Below are 12414 nucleotides of genomic sequence, written 5' to 3' on the forward strand. Positions count from 1 at the left end.
TTAAGTTGTTATATTTATCATGCATTTTTATATACCTTGCTGTTATTGTATCTTACCTTTTCCATGCCTTCATATTATTTTAAATTTTCTCTGCAATTATATGTTTTATCATCAATTATTTGCCTTTGGCTTACAGTATAACGTTGATTATAAGTAATCTTTCTGAATTTATGTAGGGCCATGGATACAAGCCTTGCCCTTGCCTTATCAAATTTATTGGGTTGGCCCTGCCACTCTCCTTATTATAGAATTGACTTTTGCCGCTCTTCTATTTGTTGATTTGGCCATTGCCGCTCTCCTAATTATTATAGAATAGGCTGTTGCCGCTCTTCTATTTGTTGAGTTAGCCATTGCTACTCTATTTGTTGAGTTGGCCATTGCCACTCTTCTAATTATTATAGAATCGGCCGTTGCTACTCTTCTATTTGTTGAGTTAGCCATTGCTACTCTCATTTTATTAAGTTGACCATCATCACTCTCCTGTTTATTACATTGGCCATTGCCACTTTTATCTTTGCTGAGTTGGCCATTGTCTCTCTTCTCCTTATTATATTGGTCTCTTGTTATTTATCTTTAAGGCTTGATATCCCTAAACTCGCATGATTCAATGAATTTCCCTTTTTGGTGCAAGTATTATGTCGAGTATCTTTATTCTAGCGATCGAATACATATCGTGCATGTAATGCGTTTTTGGTTGCGACCCTAGGGCGGCACGTAATTCTATGTTTCATGGGTGATGGTGCACCAATTGGTATATGTAAATCGTTATATATACCTGTTACATCAATTCTTTTCTTTTGGGGGTTAGTTATTGCAAGTAGTCGCTCCAATCCAGTTTATGTGATTCACCTAGTAATGTGTTATGTTCGTCTTGAGATAACTGTATAAATCCATGTTAAACGTGGGACACGCCAGCGAATCTCTGTATTATGGGATATAGGGCGAGCCAGATAACTCTAATCATATTCCACATTGTGGCGATCGCTAAGCGTGATAAATCGCATATACTTTATTATGCATGTATCTCATGTAGATTGCTTGTGCATATTGATACATCTTGCAGTTGTGGAGTATTGGACGTATTAGAACCTTTACATTGCTTTTATGAATCCCTTGAATTACCGTTAATCTTAAAGAATAACCATCACTATGAGTAGGGCGTTGACCCTCTCCCAACTGTACAGATTATGCAAGTAACGTACAGATTGAAGACCTAGTGAACCATCTCCCTAAGGAAGACTATACTAAAAGAATAAGAAAACGATTTATGATTTAGTTTTATACTTCTGCTGCGAACTCGATAAATGTAATGAACTTCTATTGAGAAGGAATTTGATTATTCTTTTTTTACTTTGATGAAATATAATCAATACAGTTGATTTCATTCTTGTGAATGTTACCTTCATGAATGCATCTAGATGTAATCCAAATGAAAAAAATAAGATGCGATTTTCAAAAGCATCTAAGTTTATACATTACTAACATCCGGTTTTCTTGAGCACGAGTATGAACTTTGGCTATGAAATTTTAGGATGTTAGAGCCTGATCGGCCAACTTGGCTCGGTTTGGTTAGCAGCTTGGGCCAATTCGAGCCAAGATCAAGCCAGGTTCGCCTGTACAGTATTTTCACAAACACATGGACTGCACCTTCAAAATCTCATTGTATGTAAAACAGCAGCAGCAGTTTTACAAGTATTTCATCAAACACCTTCTAAGCAACATAAAAATCAAGAAAAAAGAAGAAGAAGATATTTGTTTCATATACATACCTTCCTTACCACCAGCCACACTTCGTTGAGCCATTTCATCAAACACTTGGTGAGCAATATCAATATCAAAGTAACCGAGTCACCGAACTAGTTCAATCCGACTTCAATTGGAGTTGGCTTCGAACCGAGTCAAGTCAAGTTCAGGCAGGCTCGAACTTGGTTCGAAATTTTTTCGAGCTAAAAAAATCAGCTTGACTCGGCTCGAACTCAGTTTCTAACCGAGTCGAATTGAGCTTTTTCGAGTTGAGTCGAGCGAGCTAACCGAACTAACTCGGTTCGTGTACAGCTCTAAATACAAGTGATTACATCATCGTTGGTTGGAAGTTAGATAATCAGGCATCACACCTATATTTGCTCTTTCTTAGGAGAGATTACACAAATTTTAAAAGGGTAGTTTGCAGGAGCATGGAAGAATAGATAGCTCTCAATTGGACAACATTCCAACGGCCCTCAAGTACTCCACCGATTCATCATACATCTCTTCGATCCCATAGTTGTAGCTAAATCCAGCTTTAATCAGCTTCTCTGAGGAGATGCTCAACTTAGGATTCTCCGGAAAATCGCCAAAACTGGAATGGATCACACGATGAGAAATCATTTCAGGCGATGAATCTGGACCGACCAAAGTAAGAAGGATGATGAAGAATCTAAAATGGGGATCAATGATCACTTAAAGTAGCAAATCCGAGCCTTACAAAAGATGGGCCACCCCGTGTAGATGGCATTGCACAAAAGTTGGGTGAGCCATGTCATTGAAATCATCGGATGGCTGATGGCCCATCCGATAGGTGGGCCATATATTGCAAGGTGTGGATTGATGGATATTTTCGAAATCACAGACTGGAAGAGAAAATGAACGAAAATTAGAGGGCTTACTCAGTGAGGACATTGTACGGTGGATATCGTTCTGAGAGGAATTTGGCAAGCTCCGGTACACACGTATTGACAGCGCAGCATATGTAACGGCCGGAAGCTGATTCGTTCTCCGCTACAAAGATGTGGGCCCTACATACGTCCTCCACGTGTACAAGGGAGATCGATCCCGAGATCAGTTGCTTGCGTTTCAAAGAGTTGATCATGTGTTCGTTCCCTACAAAAGCCAGCGGTAAACCATGAAAATGCTCCAATACGAATGGACGGTCCAGATCGTGTATGTGCATGTAGTGGGACGTCTAACCGTCCATCAGGTGAGACCCTGCTTGAATATGCTTTAGTACAAGAAATGAGTGTCGGTCCAATCATCTGGTGGGCCAGAGGAGTAGTAAACAAATGAACGGCTGTAAATAAGTGGGCCATCAAATGGATTGGCCTCTTTTTGGGACTGATGTATGCCTTGAAATCATACGTGTGTGCCATCTTGGCACATGTGGAGACTAACATTTTCAAGCTGTTCATCTAATTTATGAGTGAATACTCATGATTTTCACACGATATGGTCTTTATGATGAGGCCAACATTTTCAACGGCTCAGATGTCCTACACGTGACAAGTTGTTACTTAAAGAGCTGCCGGCAGTACCTGATCATTCCTCGTTACAAATATGACCCTCCCTTCGGGTTGGGATGGCTAGCATTGTCGCTGATACGCTGGGGATGATCTCGCACGTGTTGTTGATATCTGAAATATGTGAGTATCTGTGGATGCCATCAATAGAATGTTCAATGGTATTGAGCAGAGTTCGATGTCATTGAACTGGTGCTTGATGTCATCAGAAAAATTAGAAAAATCCATGTGTCCGATCTGTTGCTAGAACATTGTGGTGTTTTACTTGATGACATCAAAGGTATTCGATGTCATTGACAGATCATCGATGCCATCAAAGTTCCTTTGAATGTGTCATCGACTGAGCACGTAGAATTGTGTAATGCGGGATTCATTTTCTATTCTTATTATGATACTATGTTATGATATATATAGAGGGTATAATCGGAATTTTTTTATGTTTTTTTTTTTTTTTTTTTAATAATTTTATTTTAAAGAGTTCCAGAGCTTTGTAGACTTGTAGTTTATTCCTGACGGTTTTAAGAGCATAGCTTGGGCTTATGAGGTATCATCGACTTGTTTGAATCGATAACACTTTCTCTTGTAATTATGCTTTTATAGTGTAATATTCGTCGCTTTATGTCGCTTTGTGTTGTGGTTTTTTCTTGAAAGAATTTTTTCATATAAAATTCGGATTTTTTTTTTTTTTATTGACTTAGTTGTACGATTGGTAATACTTTCCTTGATTGGTCTTTGTGTGCTTCCACGGTTCCTCGATAATATAGCCATACGATCGGACTCAGATTCGGTAGTAACCCCTCCAACACTATGGTAGGGACGGGTTGGTGCTTAAAAATGTTGTGGGCTCTACCATGATGTAGGTTATCCATATGGTCCATCCATCTTGTTAGACCATTTTAGGGCGCAATCCCAAAAGTGAGGTGGACCACACCACAGGAAACCATATCCCCTGTTAGTCATTTTAGGGTATGATCCCAGAAGTGAGATGGATACAAATCTAAGGTGGACCACACCACAGGAAATCATAGCTAACTATTAAAAACTTCATCTGACATTATAATGTTTATTTGCCATCCAACCTATGGACTAGGTTACAAAGACATGAATGAAAAGAAAACATAAATATTAACTTGATCTAAAACTTTTGTGGCCCTGATAAGTTTGTAATGGTGGACATTCAATTGCCACTGCTTAGGTAATGTGGTCCACTTGGGATTTGAATCTAAATCTTCTATTTTTATCTTCTTTTATTTTTTCAACACATGGACTAAAATGAGCTGTTAAAATAGATGGATGGCCTGGATGAAACACATACATCATGGTGGGGTTCCCATAGAGCTTTCCCAGCACTGACCAGTACCGACCTCGATATTGGAGGGGTGATCATGATCAATTCCCATACGTTTGAAGCTGTGTGGGGCCCACCCTTGATGTGTATGTGGAGTTTGATGCTTATTTGATATGGCACATATGGACACATGATAAAAACACACATTTTATATTCTAAATCTCACCTATGAGCAACGATAGAGCCAAGCGCACGCTCCATGGCACCTCCGGAGTTAAAGATGGGCCTGCGATGAGAACAGGAGCAAGAGTGATGAGGTTGAGGTTGTTTTCTTCAGCGAATTTCCATGCAGCCTTCTCTGCTAGGACTTTTGACACTGCATATCCCTGCATTGCTTTATTTTAGATGTATACCTTATAAATCTCCCCATTAGAAAATGATGGAGGATCAAATAAAAGAAGAGAATGGCACGTTTGGACACAATAAAAATTATGAAATTTCAGAAAATAAATTTTTTCACTAATTGCTTTTTTCATGATATGAATTATTCAGCACTAAATACAAGTTGACTATTGTAAAAAAAAATAAATAATAATAATAAATAAAATAATAATAATAATAATAATAATAATAATAATAATAATAATAATTATTTACTTACTATCCCAATAAGACTTTTAAAATATAATCTATATTTGTATTGTGCCTTGGAAAATAACCATTATTACACCAGGAATTTCTTTAATCTAAAAATGACAATAGGTAGGAACTTACGTTTGGATTAACCCAAATCATACACCACATCCCTTGAACCTGGCTTCGGATCAACCCAAGTCATACACCACGACCCTTGAACCATGATATGCAGATGCCACCGTGATTATCATACACCAAATGCTCAGGTAAATAACCCTACCCTTAGGTGGGCCAAATCATAGAAAATAAGATAAACCTCTCAAAAATCTCTAATTCCACATTAAGCTAATGATTGGATTAGCATATTTTTGGGGTGTTTGATCATTGCACTTTGCTACGCTACTTAAAAAAGGAATTTTTACAGAAAAATTCTTAATGCTGTTTAAGACGCTAAATTACATTATTGCTCTCATTTACTTTCTTGACAACAAAGTGAAAAATTGAATGTTGTTGGGTCCATGTGGAATGTTTCTCACATTGAACCCGTCCAATACATGGACACCAACATTATTTTTCACGATGAACCAAAAAATATAATTAAAGAATCCAATCATAAGGTGGCCAATCCATAACATACACCATTTAAAATATCTCAATCGAAGTGTAACTTATCTGATGATTTGATTGACCTGATGCTTAGTGTAATTTAACGGGTTGGATGTTATACCCACAAATCTTCAGTTTTATTACCTTTAAAAGAAAGAAAAAAATGAGGACATTTTGAAATTTCATCCCTCAAGAAGCACCTCCCGAAGCATTATTTGGTAAAATATAGATTACTTGAGGAATTTTGCTCGAAAGATTCCAAGTTAAAAAATGACCAGCTCATAGGGTCAGAAGATCCATTTGAGGATCAGTCAGCCAGGGCTCGGGCCTTCAAATTTACTATTGGGTCAAAAACTTGAACTTGGACCCAACCCATGGACCTCATTGATCAGATTAAAACCTGGCCCATTTACAACCCTGATTTGCACTAGTCAAACCGAGTCTGGTCGAGCTAACCTGAAACAGAAACCAACTTACCCAAACTGGAGGCTTCTCAGAAGTCAAATATTCGATGTCGGTCCAGCTCTCCTCATCAACGACATGGCCCGTCCCAGTGAGCCGGTTCAGCGACACTGCAGACCCGGATGATGTGCAGACCACACGCCTCACGGTCTTTGCTTTGACGCATGATTTCAGAACGTTCAACATCCCGTTGATCGACGGCTTGATAATGTCATTCTACAAGCATAATCAATGAATAAATACAATATGGAAGCAAATGGAATAGTACTAACAAAATTAAAGGTTTCATAATCCCACAAGTGGGTTGATGTTTTACACGAGCACAAGATCTACACCATCTATCACACAACTGATGCCCCATTCGAAAGTTAGGCCCATCCAGTGATTAGGTGGATTAAGGTTTATGAAACAAATGGAGGATCGACAAGGTCAGCCAAGTCTCTAAGATGCCCATTTATTTCTAAAGTTGTGTCTCACATGACGTGTGAACCAGCCTATTTTTTAAAATTATTATTATTATTTTTAATTTTTGAGTGTTTTTATGCTCTCATTGTTGGGGAACCGTGGAATCACACATTGTTGAAGCAAGAAAAGTATTGCGATTGTTCAATGCCATCAAGTGGAACACTAAAATGTTCCAGTGACCAAACATGAATTTTTCAGATTTTTTCAATTGCATCGACACCTGCTCGATGGCATCAAGTGGTTTATCAATTACATCAACACACCATGTCGTTTACAAATTTAAGACATCAACAACACTCACGACTAGTCCGAGCATAAAGAAGGGGCATCGCATTAAGTTGGCAGCCCAACACCAAACTTATACAGTAACTTTCATCATAAAACTGAACTTAATTTCTAGGCATCTATTTTATTTATTTTTTATTTTTTAAGTAATCATATATAATATGCTTATTTACTTTTCTCAAATTAATATTTATTAATGAAATTAATTTTCATCACTTCTATTAACACGCGCTCCCACCCCAGGCATACTCACGCACTCGCGTTCCTGTGTCTTTTTTATACCACAATGGGTACTCTAACCCATGACTTCGTGTTGAAACTGATGATTAATTACCTCTTGGTCTTGAGACTCCAACTGCACTGGAGTCGCCACATGGAAGACAAAATCACAACCGTTGATGGCATCATCAAAGCTGCCTTCCTCCGTCAGATTAGCCTTGAAAAGTTTTAGATCACCCAAGACTTGTAGATCTAAGAGGTGGGACACCTTTTCGTTGTTTACTGCATCAAAGAAAAAATACATTTGGTTATTAGTTTAATTGGAAAATGTAAATAGAGAGCAGGCAGGAATCCCCACACGCTTTCAAAATGGGATTAGCCAAAAAGTCGAAGGTGGCATGTGCGTTGGGATTCCTGCCTACTCTAGCGGGTGATCCATGTGAAGATGCTCCATCCCAAAAGTCATGTTAGCCTACTCATTAGGTGGGACACATGCTACCTTAAGCACATGTCCTTGGTGATTTCTTTTCTAATCATCTACTTGAATGTAGATGTGATGCCCCAGTCTCTTGCATGCGTGCCACGTTAACATGTGGTGTGGCGATTCACCTCTTGCGCACATGCATGCTACAGTAACATCATTTGGGACTGTCCATCTATTGGGCCATCCTGAACTTCAGATCAGCCTCCAATGGGATGATTTGAAACAAAATTGGTTGAAGGTCCACATTCAGTACACAAAAGTAAAGAAAACTGATGGCTATGATTGTTGGATAGGTAGAACTGTACACAAGTCGAACTGAGCCGAGTCGACATTGGCACAGCTCAGCTTGATTTGGCCCATAGCTAACCCCAGCTCAAACTGATCAGCTCGGCTCGGTCTTTGAGCTTGACTGGCCAACTCGGCTCGGTTCGGTCAGTAGCTCGGGTTAGTTCAAGCCGAGTTCAAGCCTTTGTGACATTTTCTCAAACACACAGAGTGCATCTTTAATTTCTCACATAATGCAAAACAATAACAATACTTACAAGCATTTTATTAAACACATGGTGGCGAGCATCAGAATAATCAAGATATGAGGGCAGTCTTATAATGTAAAGTTTTTTTTTTTTTTTAAATAATTTGCTTTACATCATTTCCTTCCTCGTCACCAGCTGATCCCACGGAGAATGTACGCACCCGAAACAACACTTAGTTCGTTGAGTCATTTCATCAAACACTCGGTGAACAACATCAATATCAAAATAACCAAGTCACCAAGCTTATTCGATCCGACTCTATTTAAGTGGAGGTTCGATCCGAGTCATTCGAGATGAGGTTTGATCCGAGTCTATTTGAGTTGAGGTTCGATCCGAGTCATTTGAAATGAGGTTCGATCATAGTCGAGTCTAGCTCGGGCAAGCTCAAACTCGGATCAAAATTTTTTTCAAGCTCCAAAAATCAGCTCAACTCAGTCCGAATCAAATTTTGAACCGATGCGAGTCAACCTTTTCCGAGTTGAGTCGAGGGAGCTAACCGAGCTAACTCATCTCGTCTATAGCTCTACAGATAGGTGCACTCTCTGGACAATACCCTCAATGATGGGGCCGCTAGATAGATGATCCCAACCGATACATCACCTCCTATGGTTCCACCGTGCAATCGTTGCAAAATGGGAACATATAGTGGGACCCACCAGTGGAACATGCTGCACATTGTAACATCAAAGAGCATCGAATCACTTTGGACGAAAAAGGCAAAGCAACTTGATATGACGTCTCCTCTATTCTCCCATCATTTCTCTCTTTCTTTTTCATTGCCTAGTCAAAGCAAATATCACAAAAGACATTGTATGTATGTATCAAAATGTGGGGAATGATAATATCATTCTCCCATCCGCTTTCTTTTTTTTTTTTCAACCATTAGGCGAAATGTAAAAAGAAGGAGAGAAATGATGAGAGAATACCAATCGAATGATGGTTCCCCATATTGTTGAGTAAAATCAGATTAAAATGACAGCCTACCAATCGAATGATGGTTCCCAATATTGAACGGACTGAAATGATGGTGATTGGTGTGCCCCACTTACAAATTCAACCTCATATTAATTTATCCCGGCTGAGATAAAGGGCCTTCTCTCTTCCAAACAAGCCCTTAGGTTGTGCAGACCACGCATCGGTGGTAGTAACCCCTCAGTGCTGGAAAGCTCTGTGCGCCCCATCATGATTTATGAAATTTATCCATGCCCTCCATCCACATTTCCTGATTATTTGAGAACATGAACCTAAAAATGAGGTAGATACAAATCTCAAGTGGACCACACCACAAGAAATTGTGGTGACTGATCGATAACCATTAAAAACTTCCATGTCCTATTAATATTTATTTGCCATCCCTTTTGATTAGGACACGCACACTTGAAAAAAAAAAAAAATACAAAATATTAGCTGTTGAAGGACCGAGTCTGAATCTGACACCGCACCTGTCGGACTCGTGCTAGGCGCATCCATTCCAGCTCCTTTGCAGATTCTTCATGATAGGAGCCCATCCATTCCAGCCCAACTATATCTCTGTAGATTCTTCTTCTTCATTGTTTTCTATTTTTACTTTCCTCTGTTCTATTATAAATATAGTTTTATGCAGATTCGGACTTGTTCCTTCAACAACAATGTGATCCAAAACTTCTTGGGGACTTTTATGCTCCCAAGAAGATTTTAATGGTGGGCGTTCATCTTAGAGTGTGGCCCACCTAAGATTTGGATTTGCCTCATAGCTTAAATTGGTCTCAAAAAATTGGATGACCAACATGAATAAAACACAAATTTAATGCTGGTAATTACCACCGTGCGCACCAAACATAGATAAATGATCATTATTATCCATTTACATGTATTTACATGAAAAACTTGAAAAACAAACATCCAAAGTAATTAAAGTGACTGAAATTAAAGTATAATTTTCCACACCAGTTTGGGGGGTGGCGAATTTAATCATCCCCACTGAGATATTCAACCAAATGTTATATTGAGGGTGTGATTCAAACACACCCTTACCTCTATCAATCCTATTTCACCAATTATAAGATCATGTGCCACTACAAATGTCTACACTTCAAAAACTATAAATTCAACTCAACTCGATGTCTAGCCGAGTTGGGTAAACTCAAAGGCTCTCAACTCGTTTCAATATTTTCATAATTAAAATTTAAAGTTATATAGTTTGTTGTTGTGAAAAGAAAAAATTAAAATTGTTGGAAATGGTAAAGTAAATAAAATAACCAAAATAAAACCTATTTGTGGTATTTAATGCACTCGGCTCGTAATCACAGTGTGTCGAGTTGACTCGGTCGAGTTTTGAGTCGACTCACCGAGTTGTGGAACTATGATGCGATGAGGAAGAAAGAATTCGAGGATGAACCTGGGCGTCTGACGGTGGCGTTGACGGCGTACCCTTTCTCTAACAACCGTTTAACCAGCATAGACCCCACATATCCGGTCCCTCCCGTTACGCATGCCCTCTTCCTTTCCATCCTAGCCGTTGCCTTTTCTGTCCTTCCTCCTACGAAGATCGCTGCCGTTACCACACACGCTCGTAGTCAGACCTCAACTCCTTCTCCTTTCCTCGGCTTAAGTAGTAGGGCATCTTTCTTTCGGGAGCGGATTTGGTAGGTGCGGCCCCGGACTTACCTAGGACAGTGCGGTACTTAGCATGGGGTCCACCTTGATGTATATATACCATATCCACGCCGTCCATCCGTTTTTCTAGATTATATTAGGACATGAGCCCAAAAATTAAGGAGATCAAATTCTCAGGTGGACCATACCATAGGAAAAAGTGACGATTGGTCATTAATGGGCCAGGAAATTTTTGGATCAATCTGATATGTATTTTTTTCCTTCATCCTTGTTTATGTGACCTTATCAACATGTTGGATGTCAGATAAACATTTGGTGGGACCTAGGAAGATCATAATAGTAACCGTTCAATCACCACTGTTTACTATAGTATGATCCACCTGAGATTTGGATATTTTTCATTTTTCGTATCATCACAGAAAATGTTCTAGAAGAACGGATGGACGGCGTGGATATAGAATAAATACATAAACGTAGTCCCCACGGTAAGGGATGTACCGTCCTGGGTGTGTCCGAATCGCACCTAATCCGCTTGCGTAAAAGACTCTTATGATAGTTCACCATTATTTAAAAATGATGGTTAATCTTCAACCGTAGATAGAATAGCTTTTACAGAAATCCACACCGTCCAAATCGCTTTAGCTGTGGATAGAGTGTAGACATGAGAAGACGATAGTAACATTTTCTTTTGCCTGATGCGTGGAAGATCCGTCACCACTGATTTCAAAATCTCGGAGATATTTTTCACCGTGAAGAGGAACTGTAGGATGCGTGATCATGGGATTATCATAGTATACGATGGTTTTCAATTCCTAAGAATGGGGCCGTTCTAGAAAATCCAGACCGTTGTTCCGTTGAGCCCCACTATGAATGGACCAACTACTCAAAAAAGTATCAATTACTGTTCAATATTATAGGTGGGATTTCAGTTCGGTGAATTGGAACCGTTGTTTTGTTTCCCTTCGTCTGATTTACTTCTACGCCACAAATCCAAGGGTTACAATTTTCCTAATGAGGATATTTTTCAGGAATGGTTCATCTAATTAAGGTCTAATCTTTTGGATTATGTTAAACAAAGTGTGCGTGTCATGCGAAAACGACTGCTCCTCCTAGTTGAACGAACGGTTGAAATAAGATCAAAGTTATATGGCCTCAAAATGACTGTTCATACATTTTGCAAGATTATTTTAGAGTATGATAAAAAAAACGAGTCCTCTCACGTTAAGATTTTGGTTCGAAGCCTTTTGGATATAACAGTTTCCAAAGTTCAATGGTGGCTTTCTGACGTGGTTCTTGATTATTGTTCAAGCATTTTTATTTTTTTTTCTTTTTTTCTAGGTATCCTATGGAAAGATTTATGGAACAATTTTTGAGATTTCCTTTGGATGGAGTTTTCCTTCAAAAAATATTAAAATTAAAATTAAAAATTAAAAAAATACAAAAAATGAGTCTTATCTAAAGTTTAAATGGACCACATCGCAAATAGCAGTGGGACAATGATTCTCGCCGTTAAAAAATTCATAAGGGCCATCATAATGCTTATTTCCTATCCAATTTGCTAATAATGTT

At 38.8% G+C, this 12414-nt stretch overlaps 1 protein-coding gene across 1 annotated transcript; it reads right to left on the bottom strand.

Annotated features, from left to right (window-relative positions):
- Positions 1 to 2058: 2058 nt before the first annotated feature.
- On the bottom strand, positions 2059 to 11121 carry LOC131221638 (anthocyanidin reductase ((2S)-flavan-3-ol-forming)-like). The gene is made up of 6 exons (XM_058216930.1): positions 10628 to 11121; positions 7349 to 7515; positions 6280 to 6480; positions 4787 to 4946; positions 2646 to 2859; positions 2059 to 2338 (listed from the first exon to the last, which is right to left on the bottom strand). The coding sequence occupies exons 1-6, from the start codon at positions 10737 to 10739 to the stop codon at positions 2194 to 2196; spliced, it is 999 nt and encodes a 332-aa protein (XP_058072913.1). The 5' UTR covers positions 10740 to 11121; the 3' UTR covers positions 2059 to 2193.
- Between the last annotated feature and the right edge of the window lie 1293 nt (positions 11122 to 12414).

The sequence above is a fragment of the Magnolia sinica genome, chromosome 12 (genome assembly GCF_029962835.1).
Source record: "Magnolia sinica isolate HGM2019 chromosome 12, MsV1, whole genome shotgun sequence".
Taxonomy (NCBI): Eukaryota; Viridiplantae; Streptophyta; class Magnoliopsida; order Magnoliales; family Magnoliaceae; genus Magnolia; species Magnolia sinica.

Coding starts and splice junctions, on each gene's coding strand:
- LOC131221638 (XM_058216930.1), bottom strand. CDS start 10,739: ATGGAAAGGAAGAGGGCATGCGTAACGGGAGGGACCGGATATGTGGGG. Junction 7,516..10,627: donor CGCCACCGTCAGACGCCCAG/GTTCATCCTCGA, acceptor TCTTTGATGCAG/TAAACAACGAAAAGGTGTCC. Junction 2,339..2,645: donor CCGTACAATGTCCTCACTGA/GTAAGCCCTCTA, acceptor GATCCATTCCAG/TTTTGGCGATTTTCCGGAGA.